Below are 21,884 nucleotides of genomic sequence, written 5' to 3' on the forward strand. Positions count from 1 at the left end.
ATCAACTACTTAGAGAAAACCAGGGGGCATGGTGTCCGGGTTAAGAATGAAAGTTCTATGCAGGAGCAAGAAAAATTGCTGAATCAGCAATACCTTCAGACGTCATTTCTACATGAGATATAATTTTATCATACCTAATTCATTTAAACAGCTGGTGTCAAATATTTACAGAAACTAAACCAGGGTTATACTATATACATTTAGGATATTTAAATCAATTGTAAATCAAGTCAGCGAGATTATTTATCAGGTGTCAAATCTTAATGATTTCTTATATCAACACGATAAACAAATTATCCATACTGTATATTATTTCAACCAAATAATAATTATAACAGTGTCATATAGCTTTTGTAATATCTCCTAAATGGATAGACTGAATACTAAAGCATTTCATACAATTCCGATGTAATTTCGTACGAAGGTAATCAGAAGATCTAAGAGGTGTCAAATACAATGTAAACTTATGTAATTCAAACAAAATGTAGTAAATTGAGAGCGGAAAATGCCAATTGATGCTTGCTTACAATTCTTTCTTTGTGCAGGTATAATATTAAGGATGCTAGTATACGAGATATATATATATATATATATATATATATATATTGAATATTTTTGTAATGAGACATCTATATTACTAAATGAAGAGTTGAAATAGGGTGTCGCGTTTTCTTCTTTTACATAGAATCCAGGAATATTGTTTTTAAAATCGGAAAAAAAACCAGTTCGGATCGACCGTCCTTCACGACGTTCGGCTCTAAAATTTACGTACCGTCATCATTTCCGTCATTGCACATCTGCTCGGCAAAAATTGAAATTTTATTTCGTAGCAGATACGGTAAATATTGACCTTACACTGAAACACTTTGTGATACACATTCCCTTGACGCTATCAGCAATTTAACAACATAACGTCAAGGGCTTTTCCTTCCGGGGAACCACATCAATTCAACATGAAAAGGGTGGGGGATTACTTTAATTTTCGATTAAAGATTGCCACTTTTCACTCTATGTGTCATCATTAAATTAAAGGTATTTTGATCAGCGCAAAGCATCTAGGGTATAAGTTTACAATGACATGTATATCCTATGTGAACCAGAGTGTATTAAGTATTTCGCGGATATTTTCTAGTCATTTAATATAAATAGATGAGAGCTGTGACGTCATACAGCGATAGATGTCTTAAGCTGTGTTTGTACACGGTACGAGTTTCCCTCCGAATTGATATCCTCGCGTAGATAAATCTTACAGAGTACGATATATGCCGCTATTGCTTAGTTGGCGTTAGCAAAACAATTAACATTGCGTTTTAAGAGTTAGCATACAGTCTTCAGCAGTAGCAGTAATATTTACGATATGTACAAAATATGAACGAACAATAAATATGAAATATAGCGACAAACGACAACCACTGGATTACAGACATTGATTAAACTAGTTTAACGGCGCCGACCCTCCCCAACATTGGACAATGGTGTCAACAAAAGAACAAACCAGAAAAATCAGTTGAGGTTCAACTCATCAGATTGACACAAAGCAGATGTAAATCTAACAAAAAACACAGACCGGACTTGATAGGTGACTTATACATCCCCTTAAAAATGCAATAAGTACAGGTGTACTCTGACAATTACTGACTGATAGCTAGTTCAAAGCTTATAACAACTAATTAAAAAGTCATGCATCTCACTCCAAAATATTAAGCTGGCTGTGCAATAAATGTATAACACAACGAAATAAAGAGAGAATGAAGACACGATGTTATAGAACGCCTAGAATTAATTTGTACAGCACATCAATACACAAAAATAATTAAGCGAATTATTGTTCATTTAAATAATAACCAGGTGAAATAGTAAACAATACTGATACACAAACTTTTATCAATAAGGTTTTAAGCACAAAAAAAGAAGATTCAAACAATTTCTTAACTTATTTGATTTATGAATAATACAACCCTTATAATCTCCCTATGTCTTTATTCTAGTCCTTCCTGTAGCTTGGTGAATGTTTCTTATACAATGCAAACGACGTAGACATCGAAAGAAAAAGAAAGCTTAAAGAACTGACAACGACATGACTAAAAGAAAAAGACAGACAAAAATAGTACACAAAGCATAACTAAGAAAAATAACGACTAATTAACACGAACCTCACCAAAACATGGATGCGATCTCAGGTGCTTCGGAAGGACAAACAGGTCCGGCTCCACATGTGAAACCAGTCGTATTGCTCAAGATAGCACAAACCCGGAATAAGTCGAATTTGGTGCGTCACATTTGTGAAAAGGGAACGGGATTGAAGTTACGACATAAGGAACATATCCGCTATCTGTGAAACGGATGTTCCATAACGGTCAATAGTTATCAAAGGTACCAGGATTATAATTTAATACGCCAGACGCGCGTTTCGTTTACATAAGACTCATCAGTGATGCTCAGATCAAAATAGTTATAAAGCCAAACAAGTACAAAGTTGAAGAGCATTAAGACCCAAAAATTCCCAAAAATGGGCCAAATACTGCTAAGGTAATCTATGCCTGGGATAAGAAAATCCTTAGTTTTTCGAAATATTCAAAGTTTTGAAAACAGGAAATTTATATAACTGACCATATAATTGATATTCGTGTCAACGCGGAAGTGTTGACTACTGGGCTGGTGATACCATCTGGAACGAAACGTCCACCAGCAGTGGCAACGACCCAGTGGTGTTAAAAGTTTTCAAAGGTACCAGGATTCAACCTACTCGTCATGGTGTCAATAAAATTAACGAAGGGATGATTTCAATTTTACAATTTGGAGGTCTTGTTTAAATAGCTTTCTTGTGAGCAACAACCCTCTATCAAGAATATCATAATTTGTTTTACAAATAAGGACTCATCCCTATGACAAGTATGTCAAGATACTTGTATCTACGTTGGCCCTTAGTTTTTATGAAACAAAGCAATACCAACTCTTTCAATTTGTCTTTTAGATTGGAATAAGGAATACTTGTGTAAGGTGTAGAAAAGTAATAAGCAATATGAAAACAGTCTTAGATTGTATGAACTCTAAAACATCTTTGGAATTTTGAAGTATTCACATCTGATCCAAGTCACCTCTAAAAATAGGAACGATACGATGTGTTTTTTCATCACATACTAGCGGTTATGTTTTTACAGTGTTTGATCTTAAGTCACCAGAATTGTCGTCTTATCAGTTTCTTGTATCTAACCTATTGTGACATTTTGACTGAGTGCGGATTCACATAGCAGGTGATGCACACATAACAGTATATACTTGCCCTGTCGACGACACCGTTTGGAGTTCATGTCATTCTTTTTAGCTTTTGTTTGTTAAACTCATTTGACTCCCAACATCTACTAATGAGAGTTGGTCATCTCGGTAAACCACTGTTTCCTTAACTTATTCCTATAACACACCCAGTTTGACTAAATTTTCAATTTCTTTATGAACATCAAGTCTTAATCTGTGGATTTCTCCGCGCGTGTTTCCCATTCTTAATAATCAGACTGGTCATGTTTTTTCATTGGTCACCTGAACATGTCAACAACACTTCTGTGCGAAATGTGTTATCCAAACGAACGAAACACTGCAAGCCTAAATCCAAGAATTGGAACCACAACATTAAAATCCTAGGGATTCAGTCGAGAATTATGACAGGTAATGGGTTAAATGCCAAAAAAAAGATATGTTTTCTCTTTCCGATTGGGATAGGACTGATAAAAATACAAACAAACAAAAAAACTGGATTGGTCTACGAAAACTTAAGCTAATTTTCATTGACTCAAATATCGGACTTGTGAGTCTGTCACACTACACTGCTTGATAACGAAATAGTATAAAGATATTGACAATTCAATTGGAAACTAAACCCACAAAAGCAAAAATTCTGAAAATTCAGTTTTCTGTTTCTTCAGGAATTTCAACCATTGGTGTAGAACTTGGTCCTCCTTTCATGTTCTACCAGGATTCCAAAATTACTAAGTGTCAAAAATTGTTACCCACGAAAATAAATGGTTAAAAGTATAACCAACTTTTAATTTCAAGACATGTTGAAAGAGTTCGTCAAACTTTGTTTCATTTAAAGAAGTGGCCTATGCAGATACAAAGTGTCTTATTTTAGGGAATAATATATCATGCCTTGTGAAAATATAAATATACTGTTCTAAAAACAAAAAAAGTCTTTGAATTAAAATAATCAAGAAGGTTGACTTCTTGATTGACAATCTATCTGTCATTTGTATGTTTGAAGAATGTGTTTTTCAACAAACAATTGGTAACTTTGCTACTCCTCTTGTTTCATTTATATGAGACAGACTTCATATTTGAGCTTCAAAGATTGAATGAAAATCAGCTAGTATTATCCTTTAACTTCACGTTCCGATATTAAGACGATAACACAAAATAATTCAAAGTATGGTGTCTATGTTGAACGGATTTATTCAATCAATCTTGATCGATACCTCAGATACAGAACCTCAAACCTTAACGGTAGTTTATACATCATTAAAGGTCATGAACAAGAATGAAAAGCTGGATGGTGGGACTTACACGTAATAAGATGATAAAATTGAGAATGGAAATGGGGAATGTGTCAAAGAGACAACAACCCGCCCAAATAAAAAAACAACAGCAGAGGGTCACCAATAAGCTGGATAAACACTGTACCTGGAAGTGAGTGAGTGGCAAAAGGATACCTACTCATACTAATAATCCTGATTTTCTTGATCAGTATTTATGTATATCAGAGGCAAAATGTCTATACTTGCACTTGTCAACTACTTTAAAGTTTTTGAACAAAATGGAAATGGAGAATGTGTCAAAGAAACAACAACCCAATCAAAGAGTTAAAAACAACCGACGGCCATCAATAGGTCTTCAACACACGAGAAAACCCCGGACCCGAAGTCGTTCTTCAGCTGGCCCATGAAACCAAATGTGTACTAGTTCATTGAAAATGCAGGCCATACTAAACATATAAATGAACTAAAATTAAAAATCTTATCAAGCTAAGAGGCTCTTGTCTTTGGACAGGCGTAAAAATTCGTTTTGTGAGATCTCAATCCTCCTCCTATACCCCCTATGTGAAAAAAACACAAACAAACAGTAATGCGTGCAGCAAAACTCAGTTTTAAAGAAGTCTCAGTCCGATGTCAAATAGGTAACAAAAGACACTAAACAAAATGACAGTAATACATAAATTAACAAAGGACTACTAGCAGTTACTGACATGCCAGCTCATGACCCCAATATAACTGATGGAAAAGATTATGTCTTTAACTTATGAAAATCTAGCACAATCCCGCCCGTTAGGGGTTAAGTATCATACCATCATAAAATATAGAACCAGATACAGAACCTCAAACCTTAACGGTAGCTTATACATCATTAAAGGTCATGAACAAGAATGAAAAGCTGGATGGTGGGACTTACACGTAATAAGATGATAAAATTGAGAATGGAAATGGGGAATGTGTCAAAGAGACAACAACCCGCCCAAATAAAAAACAACAGCAGAGGGTCACCAATAAGCTGGATAAACACTGTACCTGGAAGTGAGTGAGTGGCAAAAGGATACCTACTCATACTAATAATCCTGATTTTCTTGATCAGTATTTATGTATATCAGAGGCAAAATGTCTATACTTGCACTTGTCAACTACTTTAAAGTTTTTGAACAAAATGGAAATGGAGAATGTGTCAAAGAAACAACAACCCAATCAAAGAGTTAAAAACAACCGACGGCCATCAATAGGTCTTCAACACACGAGAAAACCCCGGACCCGAAGTCGTTCTTCAGCTGGCCCATGAAACCAAATGTGTACTAGTTCATTGAAAATGCAGGCCATACTAAACATATAAATGAACTAGAATTAAAAATCTTATCAAGCTAAGAGGCTCTTGTCTTTGGACAGGCGTAAAAATTCGTTTTGTGAGATCTCAATCCTCCTCCTATACCCCCTATGTGAAAAAAACACAAACAAACAGTAATGCGTGCAGCAAAACTCAGTTTTAAAGAAGTCTCAGTCCGATGTCAGAATAGGTAACAAAAGACACTAAACAAAATGACAGTAATACATAAATTAACAAAGGACTACTAGCAGTTACTGACATGCCAGCTCATGACCCCAATATAACTGATGGAAAAGATTATGTCTTTAACTTATGAAAATCTAGCACAATCCCGCCCGTTAGGGGTTAAGTATCATACCATCATAAAATATACGAGAAGAACATAGCCTGCATTGATCAGTATATATAGGAAGACCAATCGTCTCAGCTAATGGTCATCCCACCGAAAAAATATCCGAGTTCGTGGATTACTATCTTCGACCACATGTAGAAAACTTGCCATCTTTTATAAAAGATTCTACAGATTACCTACTAAAAAAGCAGGATTTAAACCCTCTACCTGTCAATACTACTCTTGTCACAATGGATGTCACCTCCCTCTATACGAATATTCCCAATGTGGATGGTATTGAAGCATGTAGAGAAGTTTGGGACTCTCGATCTCTTAAAATTCCACCTACTGAATGCTTAGTAAAAATGCTTACTATGGTCTTGAAAAAGAACAACTTTACATTCCAAGGAGAACACTATTTACAGACAAATGGCACTGCTATGGGTACAAAAATGGCTCCATCTTATGCCAATATATTCATGGGTAAAGTTGAAAAGCAACTGCTGGAGTGCTCCATCGAAAAACCGCTTTCCTGGTATCGATTCATTGACGACGTTGACATGAAATGGGACAAGGGAGACCAAGAATTACAATTTTTTATAACAAATGCAAACAATCAACACCCTACCATCAAATTCACCCATGAAACATCTAATTCCACCATAAACGTCCTTTATACATCTAGCATCCTCTCTGTAGGTATAATAAAGACAGATATATACTGTAAACCTACAGATACTCATCAATACTTGTCGCCTGACATTTGCCATCCTCCACACTGCACGAAGAGCATTCCATACAGCCAAGCTCTCAGAATAAGGCAAATCTGCTCCTCTGAAGACACTGCAAAACAACGTCTTGGGAAGCTCAAAGGACATTTGAAAAGAAGGGGATATAAACACAAAAACATCAAAAATAGTTTTCGAAAAGCGGAATCCACCCCCAGAAGCAGTCTGCTAACTTACAAAGAAAAACAGAAAAGTAAAAGAATCCCATGTGTGTTCACTTACCATCCATGCCTGAGAAATAGTTTCAAGACCATTCGTGATCATTGGACAGCAATCGAGAAACATTGTAAGTTATCCAAAATCTTTCCTGAGTCTCCCATGATTGCCTTCAAACAACCTAACAGCATGAGAAATATACTTGTCCGTGCTGACCTTTCCAAACCTTACCATACTGTATGTAATTGCCAGCCTTGTGGGGATAAGCGCTGCAAGTGTTGCAACCAATTGCAGCATTCATCAACATTTCACAGTAAGACCACAGAAAAGACATACAAGACATCTTCTGAAATGTCAACTGCAAAAGCTCAAACGTGATTTACGTTCTTGAGTGTCCTATATGTGGTCTCCAATATGTTGGTGAATCTATGCAGCCATTTCACAAACGCCTTAATGGCCACAGGAGTGACCTCACAAAAAAAAACCGTATATTCATGTAAGCCAACACTTCAGGTTACCAGATCACAATCTGAAAGATTTTGATCACATGAAGATCCTTGTGATCGAACAGGATTTTACATGGCAACATAGGCAAAGAGAGAATCGGGAAAGGTTTTGGATAAAAGAACTGGGTGTCCTCCATCCAGATGGAATCAATAGAAAGAAATAATTAAAATTACAGTCTAATGTTTATATTATTAAAATCAATCGACCAAAACTTACCTGTATTGTTACTGATCTATGTTTACACCTTATACATTATACATCAGTATTGTTAAAACTTTTAACACTGAGGAAGGCCATTTGTTGAGCCGAAATATTTGCAATTATTGTATAATTTATATCATCTGTTTTTCCATCTTTGTGCGATGATATTCAACACTTTTTAGTGTTTTGTTTTCCATCTATTTATCGGTATTGTTAAACAATCTTTTAGACTCATATAATTTTTCCTGTTTGTGTTTTATTGTCAACTTTGATTATCCAATACCTGTTAAGTTTACTGGTTGGTAGATTCTTATAGACTCGATATATATATATATATATGTATTTTGCTTTTTCAATCAGAACAATGTAACATATTCAATTATTTTTATGCTAAATATATGAAAGATGACAAACTAAAGATATGGTTGAACTGGTCAATTGATAATTAGTGAAACGATTCCTTGCAGTTTATTATATATCGTGCAGGTAAACATATTGACCCTTTGCATAGCATGAGCTGCAAGATATATACTGGTCTTAGACCACAATTAAATACATTTTAGTTTACAAATACGGTTTTTGTCCATCTGATGAGTTAAGCCTTTTTCAACTGATTTTTATGCATCGTTCTTATGTTGTACTGTTATACCACTGTCCCAGGTTAGGGGGAGGGTTGGGATCCCGCTTACATGTTTAACCCCGTCACATTATTTGTGTATGTGCCTGTCCCAAGTTAGGAGCCTGTAATTCAGTGGTTGTCGTTTGTTTATGTGTTACATATTTGTTTTTCGTTTATGTTTTTTTTTTATATAAATAATGCCGTTAGTTTTCGTTTGAATTGCTTTACATTGTCTTATCGGGGCCTTTTATAGCTGACTATGCGATATGGGCTTTGCTCATTGTTGAAGGCCGTACGGTGACCTACAGTTGTTAATGTCTGTGTCATTTTGGTCTCTTGTGGACAGTTGCCTCATTGGCAATCATACCACATCTTCTTTTTTATATTCATAGGTTTTTTTTTCTGCTGTATTCTTGGAAAAAAGGGAAAATAGAAAAAAGAACAATCTTACAAGTAGGCCTAAAGTTATATGTTTATAGAAATAAGTAAACAAGTGAAAAATTGGTTGTTGAATATAGTGACTAGTCTAACGGTGTAAAAGAGACAACGTTTGACTGCATAACAAATCATACTAATGTTTAAAGGCTATAAAACAGAAATTTCAAAAGGAAAACTGTATTTCATATTTTTAATGAAACTGCGAGCTACTGCTCACTGATGATACCCCCGCCGCAAGTGGATAATATTAATAGTGTAAAAATATGCAAGTGTTCGGTAAACAGGAAGTTGTCGAGTGATGAATCTGAAAACGCATCACACGGTATAGCTGACTTATAAAAATCCTGAAACCAAATTTCAGAAATCCTTGTATTGTAGTTCCTGAGAAAATGTGACGAAAATTTTTAACTTGGTTATCATGTGTAAAATCATACAAGTGTTCGGTAAACAGGAAGTTGTCGAGTGATGAATCTGAAAACGCATCACACGGTATAGCTGACTTATATAAATCCTGAAACCAAATTTCAGAAATCCTTGTATTGTAGTTCCTGAGAAAAATGTGACGAAAATTTTCAACTTGGCTATCATGTGTAAAATCAGACAAGTGTTCGGTAAACAGGAAGTTGTCAAGTGATGAATCTGAAAACGCATCACACGGTATGGCTGACATATATAAATGTTGATACCAAATTACAGAAATCCTTGTATTGTAGTTCCTGAGAAAAATGTGACGAAAATTTTCAACTTGGCTATCATGTGTAAAATCAGACAAGTGTTCGGTAAACAGGAAGTTGTCAAGTGATGAATCTGAAAACGCATCACACGGTATGGCTGACATATATAAATGTTGATACCAAATTACAGAAAGGGTGGATGTGTAGTTCCTGAGAAAAATGTGACGAAAGTTTCATGGGACGGACTGACTGACTGACTGACGGACGGACGGACGGACTGACAGACAGAGGTAAAACAGTATAACCCCCCCCCCCCCTTTTTTTAAAGCGGGGGTATAATTATCGTATTTTTGTAAACTTGACATCAATAGGTTCTCTATATATTTCAATATCATAACTGCAGTATTCTGTCCTCAATACATAGCCAATATCGTCATTACATACATATTCAGTTAAAAAAAAAAAACTGAATATTCTTACATTTGTCATGTTTTGTTCAACTAGTTCAATTTGGCAGCATTACTCCATTTACAATATGCCACTCTTTTATAAATTTAATTACAGTATTCGGTGTTTCAAACAAATTATAAAATTTCAACTTCCTCCAGCATCTGGAAGGTCAAATCTTCTTTGTCTGTATTCTTCCTCTGTTTTTAATTTTTTAAGAACTTGTTCATGGTCTTTAAGCTTCGGTAACACAATGGCGATGTATCCTTCTGTAAGTGGCTGAAAATAAGTGTTACAAATTAATAAACAATAAAAAGATGAAATTCTCTTTAAAAATAATATGTTATATCTATAAATCAATTGTAATTACTTTCAAAGAAGAAATAAAGTGAATATAAACACTAATTGATCATAGCAATAGAAACAGTAAAAAGTTTCCTGTGCTTGATGTTTATTCTCTCATGCCTACTTCTCATTTACTGAGAACATAAGACTTGTTTGCACTATTATACATTTTTCATGGCATTTTACAAATATTAGCATGTTCCTCGTGGTTGTCTGAATGTTTGTTTTGTTTGATACAACGGAATTGATGAACAAAGCATGACTTAAATATAGGCAACAGTAGTATACCGCTGTTCGATAGTCATAAATCGAATAGGCAAAAACAAATCCGAGTTACAAACTAACACCGAGGAAAACACATTAAGTACGAAGGTTTCATTCGTAAGATGCTTGTTTGCCTGTTTTTATGTGCAGATTGTGGATATTATCCTGTTTATGCGTACTTAAATGCATATATATATATATATATATATATATATGTAGCGTTTTCGTGGCAAACCGTTGGAAAAGACTTTTGATATGCCAATATATACACCATTTCCTTTTATTTTAAACGGAACTTTTGAAAAAAGAGTAAGTTTATAGTTCATAAGAACATATAAACATAATAATATAAGGGTGATACAAGAGGAACGATGCTGGTTTAAGTTATGTGAAGTCCTGCTTCAAATATTATTTCATTGAACAAATGTTCATCTAGAATTTTATTTATTTTATGAGCGAGTCGTTCGAGTTTACGTATGAATAAACATCTTCAATTAACGTCCCTGAAATAACTATGCTAGAGGGGTAGGTTCATAAATGGTCAAAACATGGCTAAAGTATAACCACGCTTTCGTGATGTCATGATTATACACAAAATTGTACTTTTAACCCCTGCTGGTTGCATTTCTATAGTTGTTGTTTACTGCACATTGACAAATCAAAATGATTTCATTTTAGAATCTACTTTAGTTGACACGTGATTCCAATATCTGCCAGAACTAACTTAAACTTTGAAATGCATTTAAACTGGAACAATATAATAACTGTCTGTCTTGGAGCCGTTGAAAGATAGTTGTGTCATGGTTAATTATACGACATCTCTTTGTTTTTGTCTAAAAAAAACCCAGATATAGTATGACTGTCAATGAGACACTTTTCCACCAGAGATCAAATGACACACAACTGAACAACTAAAGATTACCATAAGTCTTTAACTATGAGTTAACCAATACCACATAGTCGGCTTTAAAGGGCATCGAAATACAAATGTAAAACAATTCAAAATAGAAAACTAACGGCCTGATTTATATTTTTTAGTGGTGTTTGTATTTGCTTGGGTAATATTTAAAATCTATTGTAACATATAAAGCTTCTTTTTTTCATATTTGACACTACATAACAAGCCCTGTGTAGTATTTTGCAATATGGGAAAAAACACACAGCATTAGATTGTTTGGGAAGTTTTGCAAATTTCTATTGTCAAGTACATGTATATAAGGTAGATTCAAAGGAAGAAACCAAAAAGGTTCCTCTGCATATTTCTGGCAAAACACTATGGAAAAAAGTTCAGCATTGCCTCTTTTCATCAGGTGCATACATGTATATGAAGAACTTACATGTAAATTATTTAACATTTCAGGTATTCGAAATTATACAATCGGAATTCGTACGATTTGTCAGAAATTCAAGTACTGTAAATGAACAACGAACGGTCAGGGTTTCTGGCTCGCTACCATTATTAATCAACAACTTAGCATGTTCTTGGCATTTCACGAACATTTTACGTGTGATATATTATACCAAGGTTAAGTAGGGGAAGATAACCTGTATTTAATCAACGATACTTAATTACTTCCGTGCTAAAAATGACCACAACAGACGTGACATTTATTATCTCGATCAGCTGATTCACGCAGGTATTACCAAGCAAGTATTTCAACTATGTACAACAATTACAGGTGTAAACAAACTTAATTACAAATGATTGATAGGTTCTTTGAAGCATATTGAACTTTCAATAGAGAGCTCTTTAGATTCCTCGTCATATCTATTTCTGTAGTTCTATCTGTAGTCAAACTGTTTAATTGGTACTTCAGCTTAGTAATTATGTGGGCATCATCTTTATTACATTACTGAAATAGTTCAATTAGTTTCTATTGATATCATACATTATCTATTTATGATAATTGTAACCAGCAGCATTTTATATATTTCATCTGATTTGGATAATACTGCTTTGTCTTACCTGCATAACATTCATACGATAAATGCGTATTAGTAATACTTATTGTCAAATATGTTTTAATAAACTATCTGCATAATATGTTTTAATAAACTATCTGCATAAAATAAACCGAGAAATTAACTACAAGTTAAATAAATGCATGATGAGGAAACATTTGCATGTATCACAAAGGATTTACATTTGTAAATCGTTTTTAAAGAAAATTAATATGGTCACTAAAATGTAAGTCTATCAAGCTCCTAACATGCCCACTCATTCCGATAATTTAATATTTTTCATCTTAAGTAATGCAGAAATACTGTAAATCGTTTTCTTTATCGTAATTTTCCAACATCATCATCATAACCATCCCTAAGAATATAGGATTTACCAATGTATTAACTTACTACCAAATATAGTTACAAAATTCTTTACTGGATATGGGAAGAAACAAGACGAACTATCAAATTACTTTGCACGGGTTTCAATAACTGGTATAGTTATGTAAACTAATCGAGTTATATGAATGTCAAAACCAGGTTTCGCCTACCATTTTTATCCGAAAATACTGTATAATTCAGGAATACTTGTTTCTATTACTTTCGTTGGTTGACAAGTCACATGTGTGATAATGCCCGTTTTTATCGACTTATTGAATTTATCTTGGATTTTGGTATCTTTGTTATTCTATTTCACAATGATCGGCAAATAAAACAAAATAATTTAATCAATATGAAACACTGCGTCACCTATTTTTTTCATGTTTTTACAGATTTTCCGATTCTTGAAATAGACAGTACTGTACGACAAATGACCAGAAATGTGACTAGGAATAAATACTAATTGAAAGGATACTACACCAAAATCATGATACATTAATACAGGATTGGTGTATTTTAGTCTCAGATAAAGATACAAGAAGAAGACAAAGTACTTATGTTAAGGGTCTTCTATAGCTTCAGAAATAAACACTTATGCCATAAAGAAAAATATTCTATTAAAGCTAAACAAGACACAACTAATTATTGCTATTTTTGAAATATGTATGTCAAAGTATCAGATACAGTTTGCAACTACTATAAATTCCTATCTGATAACTATATCATCTCGGCCCTATATCAGTCAGCCTCATATTGTGTCTTAGTGTAAATAATGGTAATAATAAATATAGGTATTCTGTAAATCATAAAAAAAAACATATCGAGAATAGAAAACAACGAGAGGCAAAGATTACTGTCAAAATGTTTGGAAGATTATTCTTTGCTCGATTTTCTAAACATTTAAATTTGAAACAACATAGGAAAATAATTATTTAAGTAACAACTTTCATCTGATTTATTTAAAAAAAAATATATCAGGTTAATGATAGACATTAGAGAATTGAATCATTTCATGTCTTACATATGGTTCAAGTCTAGTTGGAACCTACACTAAGTAAATGTTATGGTCTTTCTTGTATCTTAAAAAATTTAACGACCATTAGGTCGATGAAACTGCTTGAGAGATTTTCGTCCTCCAGGGTACCACCATCCCAGTAGTCTGCACTTCTGTGCTGACAGGAATTATATTTAAGATATATTCGGTTTTTTTTTAAATGTTGAAATATTCAAAATGCTAAGAGATTTTCTTCCCAATGTGTACTAGTAGCTTGCTTAAGCTGTAGTTGGAACAGTTGATCGGAATGTTCGATTATTAATACGCTAGTATTTGGACTGGCTTTGTAACTGTTTGAGCACCACTGGTTACTCTTGCGAAGAAGATGTATCTGGTAAGGTAATTTAGAAGCCTGGTATTTTTATGATTTTTTAAATAATACAATTTCAATTCAGATCGGAAAACCAAAAATAACGATGAAATATAACTCTCTCTTTTACAATATTATATATTTTTTGCTCTGTCTATAAAACTGTGTTGATGTTACTTTCTACGTGAATTTGGTAAAGCCAGTCAATATCAACCCAAGAGAAAAAATGGAATAGTTTAATAATAAATGAATAGAAAATCATATTGTGCTTTAAAAATTGTCTTTAACCTAAGTATTGATTAAGCCAAATACTCCCCCCCGCCCACCCCCCCCCCCCAAAAAAAAAATAGAAGGAAATGATGACAGTCTAATGCCCCCGCATATAATCAAAAAAGATACTGTCAAGACAACCAATTAAATTTCTAAAACCGCAGAAAATTAAAATTGTTATAACGTATGAACGTGCTGGAAGGCTCAAATAATTTGAAAGTTTGAAAGGTATTTTTAGAAATACCTCTGTGGTAAATTTACATACATTATATGAAACACCTTTGTTATTTATATAAAGAATTTGATAGAAATATGCGCAATCAAAAGATGTAATTGCCTCTTCAAATTACGATAAAGAGGAGCGACTAGATTTAAATATACACCAAAATATTAATCAAAGAGAGATAACTAACAATTATTTCTATGTATTAACGGCTTGTAAAAATAAATATAGAAAATCGTTTCAGATTTATTTGTGATATTTCTAACAGTGATTGCAACGATTTCTAATAATGTTGATTTGTTTATTTGTCCGATCATATACATTTTGGTAATTATATTTTTGAGTGTAAAATACAGCTTCATATAAAAAGCTAATCGATAGTATGTCAGACACTGTTGCATCAGTTACATCAAATAACTGTGGAATAATATTAGTTTGAAAACCTGTTCTGAATTAGGACTTGATCTGAGTGTGGCATTGACATATGTAGTATCAAAGAATTCTAGAAATGTCCAACTCCAGCGGCGTGTGTAAGGTCATCAATTACAGCGTGTATGTTGTAAGTATATACACATCATTTGTCATGCAGGTTACTGGAAAAAAGTAAAATCACAAAAATACTAAACTCAGATGAAAAGTCAAAATGGAAAGTCCCTAATCAAATGGCAAAACCAAAAGCTCAAACACATCACACGAACGGATAACAACTGTCATATGCTTGACTTGGAATAGATATTTTCTTATATAGAAAATGGTGGATTGAACACTTGTATGACAGTCGCATCAAATTCCATGATATTTACAACGATGTGTGATTAAAACTACAGACATAACAGGTAAAAATGTCAAAAATAGGGGTACAGGAGTCAACGTTGTGTTATAATCTTAATCACAAAAAACAAAACAAAAAAAAAACCAACAAATATTTAACAAGGAAGCACAAAAGGACATATATCAAATTAAACAACATCATGCATTTTTTATTTAGTATTTTATTTATGTATGTTAAATCCATCCATAAAGGATTGAAAGATTAGGTACTGAAACCGAATAGATTAACAATAACTCTGACGTACGTTGTAAAATCGAGCGTTACGTCACACAGTTAGATATATAAAATAATTTTGTTGTTTAAAGTATGAAAAGAATATAGTCTATAGTTATTTAAGCATATCCTCTTCAGAATGTTAATTAGAATACAAAAAATATAGAATAATTACACAATGACGGGATACACAAGTACAGAACCACGAAAAATGAATATCACCAAAAAACAGACAAAACAGTAAAAGTAATATAACACTTTATCAAGATGATAAACAACGCCAGTACGCAGAATCTCTACTTCTAGATCATCGTGTATTATTTGTGAAGTTGATACGGAATATTTATCAACAAACGGTGAACCTTTTTAGAAAAAGGGCGAGACGTTCTTTGACATACTCCTGGTTCATCAATTATCTGCTCAGACAATGGTGACGTTTGACAAAATCTGAGAAGAAAAGAGGGACGAACGATACCAGAGGGACAGTCAAACTCATAATAGTTATCAAAGAAACCAGGATTATAATTTAGTATCAAAGAATTCTAGCAATGTCCAACTCCAGCATTCACAAGTTAAAAAAACTGTGTGAATGATCGACCAAAGTCCGTTTTTAGAGACAAAGAGGCGGTAGAATGTCTATTATCTCTTCAAGATAAGTATGTTGTTATCCCTGCGAACATACCTTCAAATAATATTGTCTTTATATGTAAATCGTATCACTACGAGTGTCTTGTAAAAGAATTAGGAATAAATGACCACTCAAGTAATCCCACATACAAAAACATATCATTTGACAAGGATGAGAGTTTGGCGAATCACAAGTCCTTCATGGCTTCAATGAACATTGCATTGAACAACAAATCGGAGGACTTACATGGTTTGTATTGGATACCTAAACTTCATAAAATGCCATACAAACAACGGTACATTGCCAGCTCATCTGCATGTTCCACTTAAGAATTGTCCATTAGATTGACTAAAATTCTGTCGCAGTGAAAGAGGGTCTTCAGAAATACTGTGAAACTGTTTACTCGTGTAGAGGTATTAACCATATATGGATTCTTAAACACTCTAAAGAACTCCTGGATAATTATAAATCTCGGTCTTTTTCTGAAATTAGTTCTATCAAAACTTTTGATTTTTCAACCTTGTATACCACCATTCCCCATGTGAAATTGAAAAACCGTCTAAAAGAAATAATCCACAATGCTTTTCATCATAAAAATGGTAGCATACGCTATAAATTTATTACGTTGGGATACCATAAGGCATATTTTGTTAATAGTAAACAAAAGGGTAAAACATGCTACACAGAGGAACAAGTGATCAGTATGCTGGAGTTTCTTATTGACAACATATTTGTTGAATTTGGAGGTAGACTTTTTCAACAAATTGTCGGCATTCCTAAAGGAACGAACTGCGCGCCTCTCCTTGCTGACCTCTTTTTATTTTCATATGAATCGGAGTTCCTTCAGACACTTGTCAAAAACAAGAAGATCAAACAAGCCAAGTTATTTAATTTCACTTTCAGATATATTGAAGATGTTCTTTCCATTAACAATCCGAACTTTTCCGATTGGGTTCTATTAATATATCCACCAGAACTAGAAATTAAAGAAGAGAACAGACACGGCTTCCTCCGCCTCATTTTTAGACTTATACCTGGAATTTGACATACGTATTCACCTCAGAAACTTACAAAACCTTTGAATAGACTTATTAAGAAGGGATATAATTACGATACTGTTGTCAAGTCATTAAAGATTGCATATTTTGGCGTTAATATTGAGTCACTGATAAGGTCTTTGCATCGGAACTAAACACATTTATTCTAAAAACAGTTGTTGGCATGACACGGGTTATGTTCTTCTCATATATGTTATGATGGTATGATACTAAACCCCTAACGGGAAGGATTGTGCCTGATGTTCATATGATGAAATCATAATCTTTCAGTCAGTTTAGTTGAAGTCTGGAGCTGGCATGTCAGTTAACTGCTAGTAGTCTTTTGTTATTTATGTATTATTGTCATTTTGTTTATTTTCTTTGGTAACATCTTCTGACATCAGACTCGGATTTCTCTTGAACTGAATTTTAATGTGCGTATTGTTATGCGTTTACTTTACTACATTGGCTAGAGGTATAGGGGGAGGGTTGAGATCTCACAAATATGTTTAACCCCGCCGCATTTTTGCGCCTGTCCCAAGTCAGGAGCCTCTGGCCTTTGTTAGTCTTGTATTATTTTAATTTTAGTTTCTTGTGTACAATTTGGAAATTAGTATGGCGTTCATTATCACTGGACTAGTATACATTTGTTTAGGGGCCAGCTGAAGGACGCCTCCGGGTGCGGGAATTTCTCGCTACATTGAAGACCTGTTGGTGACCCTCTGCTGTTGTTTTTTATTTGGGCGGGTTGTTGTCTCTTTGACACATTCCCCATTTCCATTCTCAATTTTATACAGTCATCTCAGTACCAGAATCTATGACAAACGAGACGATTTTGATTTTGTAAAACTTTCCCAACCTTATAGTCCAGCGGATATCAGAATAATTGATCACTTTATGGTAAAAGCATGAAACTTGGCATAGTGAAAGATTAAAGGGTATAGACAAAATTCAGATATGGAGCCACGAAAAAAAAATCCAATATGGCCGCCACATTCAAGATGGCCGACATAAGTATAACATAATTCACTTGATGAAGTCTTCCAATTCTAATGAGTTCCGAAGATGTCAGAAACTTAAGGAAATACAATTGAGATATGATATTTATTATTTTGTTAAACCTTATGGTACAGAAATCATCAAAATGGCGTCCAAATTCAAAATGGCGCGTCAAAATGTCTAAGTTTTACCGTATTCGAATGTATACACCATCATTATGTGATAGAAAGTTACCAAAGCAGTGAAACTGATCATTTGATATTGACAAAGGCTTACAATGTATCATTTATACCTGGGTACAAAGATAATATTTTCAAAATGGCGGCAAAATTCAAAATGGCGCCGTTTAACATGTAAAAAATTGAAGTTTGTTTTTGAATATGGTATAAAATGATTAAAAAATAATGGATCCAAATGCAGGGAAATCAAAATAAACCACAGTCTCAATCGATTTCTCTTTCACAGTCTGGTGAGCATTTGCATAATGCTGTGCATTTTAATGGTGGTTTCAAGCATTTACATGCTCCTCGACATCCTTTCTTACATCCACAGTGGATGAGCTCTTGGAATGACATTGAAGCTTCAGCAAGCACAGACCAGAATGGTACCCAAGTACCATCAAGTTTTTGCCAACCAAATAAATCTGGTGATGGCATACCTGGATTTGCAACTAAACAATTTCCCAAAATAACACCACCTTGGTAAACTGCACGTTTCGTATGTTGAAAAAGTGCATCTCTTGTTGGAGGAATATTGTCAATTGTTCTTGTCTTCTGTGTGAATAACTGTTTTCTTAACTCATTCACCGTATTAGCTGTACTGGACCGATCATACAAAAGAACAACATACCTTTCTATTACTTTAAACACTTCTAAAATTTCCACTTCATTTGGGTTCTCAATAATCTGCAGAAATGCTTCTGACAACTCCTCATATACGGACCATGTGAGCTGGACCCAAGCTGATGTCTTACCTTTCCCAGAAAAAGCTGAGACTGTGTCACAACCGGTAAAGGCATGGAACAGTGGAAAGACTTTCGATTTCAATGGTCCTAGAGCAAGGCACAATCCATGAACTGAAATATATCGGAAGTTCTTTCCAGTGCCAAAACCTATCCACAGCTGTTCAATTTGCAGTCTGTTGAAACAAGAGACAGACAAGACAACAACATCTGTGTCAACTGTTCTGATCAGTATTCTGCTGTGGCCTTTCTGGGAAGCATCTAAGGCATGCAACAATATTCTAGTATCAGCTTCCTCGTGTGAACATGGGCTTAACAATTCATAGCTGTGTTCTGCAGTATTTCCAAGGGCGTTGATCTTGTCAGTTACTACGATCTCATTGATTATTTTATCACTGGTTATTTTATCAGCGAGAAAATGAAACAAACTCAATTTTATTTTCGTCTAGGCGCAAGAATTCCTGCCAATTTCTGGTACATTTGTTTCATCTTGAACTCGTCTTCAAATACCTTTCCCACGTTTTCCTCGAGTAGATGCTTTTGTCAATGTATGTGTCAAATACAATGTCAATTCTTTGTTCATCTTTTCCAATATTCTGAATATACGGTATAAACACTTTTGAAGCGTATTCATTAAATGAATTGATATTGACAGGCTTAAGCATATTAACAATTGCAGATCCATCAAGAATAACAGAAGACACTACAGGTTGAACATTTGTTGCAGGGGTTAACCTCTCCAGACATTTTGAAAGAAGGTCAGCTTTTGTTCCTAGACGTATAGTACCATTTTGACTAAGCGATGGAGGGAAAGCATGATTCTTATGTCTGAAGAAATCGTCAAGGTTTCCATCGACATTGACAAGCAATATACAATCTTGAAAATAAAGAACAATTACTCTTCAAAGCCATTAGCTTGTGATTTGTCGTAGACGTTTTCTTTGCAGGAGGTGGTGTTTGAAAAGTGGTAACTTATTCCTGTTGATGGTATCAAAGACAGACGTTGTTCGATCAACAAGGCGTTCTTTCATATACTTTTCAAACTGTTCTTGTCCCAATGATTATATTATGTTAACAGTTTTAACAACTGATATGTCAACAATGTTCTACGAATCTAATACTAGCAAATCCTTACTTGTCTCTAAAAACGGATTTCCAAGATCATCAATTACATCATACAAAGACTCAATGTCATTTCGGAAAGATTCTTGAAAGGATAATGTTTGTTCATGATGAAGTTTATTAGATGCGTTAGTGTTCACAAACATTCAGTGACATTTTCAAATTCATTTACCAACCTAGCCATTTCAGGCCCTGCAACCATCCATCTACGACATGGATTTTCTGTCAACCCAACAGCACCACCATCTGCTTTAACACAAGCATTATTTTGTTCGTGGGCTTGATCAATAGCCATACAGGAAAATTTCTTCTCGTCTTGTTGACAACAAAGTTGCCGTCAAGGAATGCTCTGTTGGTTTCTGAGTTCGTTTTTGGCAACTGAACCATATCACGTAGATGAATTGGCAGCCATCGTGAAGAGTTGGTGTGATCCAAGGCAAAAAACCAAGGAATGATCTTTGAGAGAGCTTCAATATATAATAAAAAGTTAGCCTCACGTATAGACCTTATAAATATTAATACTGTCAATTCAAATCGGAGAGTTGTATGCCAAAATTTAAAATGAGGAGATTCTTTAGATCGTTCCAAACACCAGTCTTCAAATTCTAAGGTAACCTCATCAACCCTCAAAACATCTTTGTATTGACAGTAAGAATTTGACAATAGACGGTAAAGTGTGCACGCTGTAACTTGGTGTGCTCTACGTGTTTTTGTAACATGAGAAGACTTTAGGAATGAATCAGCTGTACCTGGTGATGTAACCTGTGCATTTACTAACACACTAGTCCATCCACTATCTTCAAGCCAACTACCAAGTGCTTTGAACGCAGCCATTTCTATGTGTAGGCCACCGAACATCATAACAAAGTGATCCTCACCATATATCTGAGGCCAGTTCCACTGTATTAGTTTTGCTACAGTGAAAAGGGGTTGGTCAAAAGCAACAACTGGAGTGGCCTGGATTTAGCTTTCGTACAGCGCTACGAATAATGTTCAATGCGTGTCGTATCATTGCAACAGATTTTACTTGCTCATGAAACAGAGCTAAAAGGGCAGACACTGCTGGTAATTTATTCCCATCTGGCAGGACTGCAGCATGATAGGCGGACCATGAAATATTTGTACCCACTGTAGCCCTAACACTTGAATTTTCTGCAACATGTTTCAGCCATTTGAATTCCCCTTTTAATGCAGCTGGGAATGAGGACATATCAATTGAAAGTTCTCCTTCAACTAATGGGATATCTGGTTTGTACAGCTGGAGGAAGATTTGAATAACTTTCT

General features: G+C 34.4%; 2 protein-coding genes across 2 annotated transcripts in view; one reads left to right on the forward strand and one right to left on the reverse strand.

The window, feature by feature from the left end:
• Positions 1–2,588: 2,588 nt before the first annotated feature.
• Positions 2,589–21,884, forward strand: part of LOC143064853 (uncharacterized) — a 70,521-nt gene continuing 51,225 nt past the window's right edge. Inside the window, exon 1 of the mRNA XM_076237995.1 lies at positions 2,589–2,593. The gene's annotated coding sequence lies outside the window, so the exon portion shown is untranslated. The remainder of the gene's footprint in view (positions 2,594–21,884) is intronic.
• The window catches only part of LOC143064852 (protein Abitram-like), a 30,809-nt gene continuing 18,831 nt past the window's right edge, over positions 9,907–21,884 (reverse strand). Inside the window, exon 5 of the mRNA XM_076237993.1 lies at positions 9,907–10,296. Coding sequence (XP_076094108.1) covers positions 10,165–10,296 — 132 coding nt within the window. The 3' untranslated portion in view covers positions 9,907–10,164. The remainder of the gene's footprint in view (positions 10,297–21,884) is intronic.

The sequence above is a fragment of the Mytilus galloprovincialis genome, chromosome 2 (assembly GCF_965363235.1).
Source record: "Mytilus galloprovincialis chromosome 2, xbMytGall1.hap1.1, whole genome shotgun sequence".
In the NCBI taxonomy this organism is placed as follows: domain Eukaryota; kingdom Metazoa; phylum Mollusca; class Bivalvia; order Mytilida; family Mytilidae; genus Mytilus; species Mytilus galloprovincialis.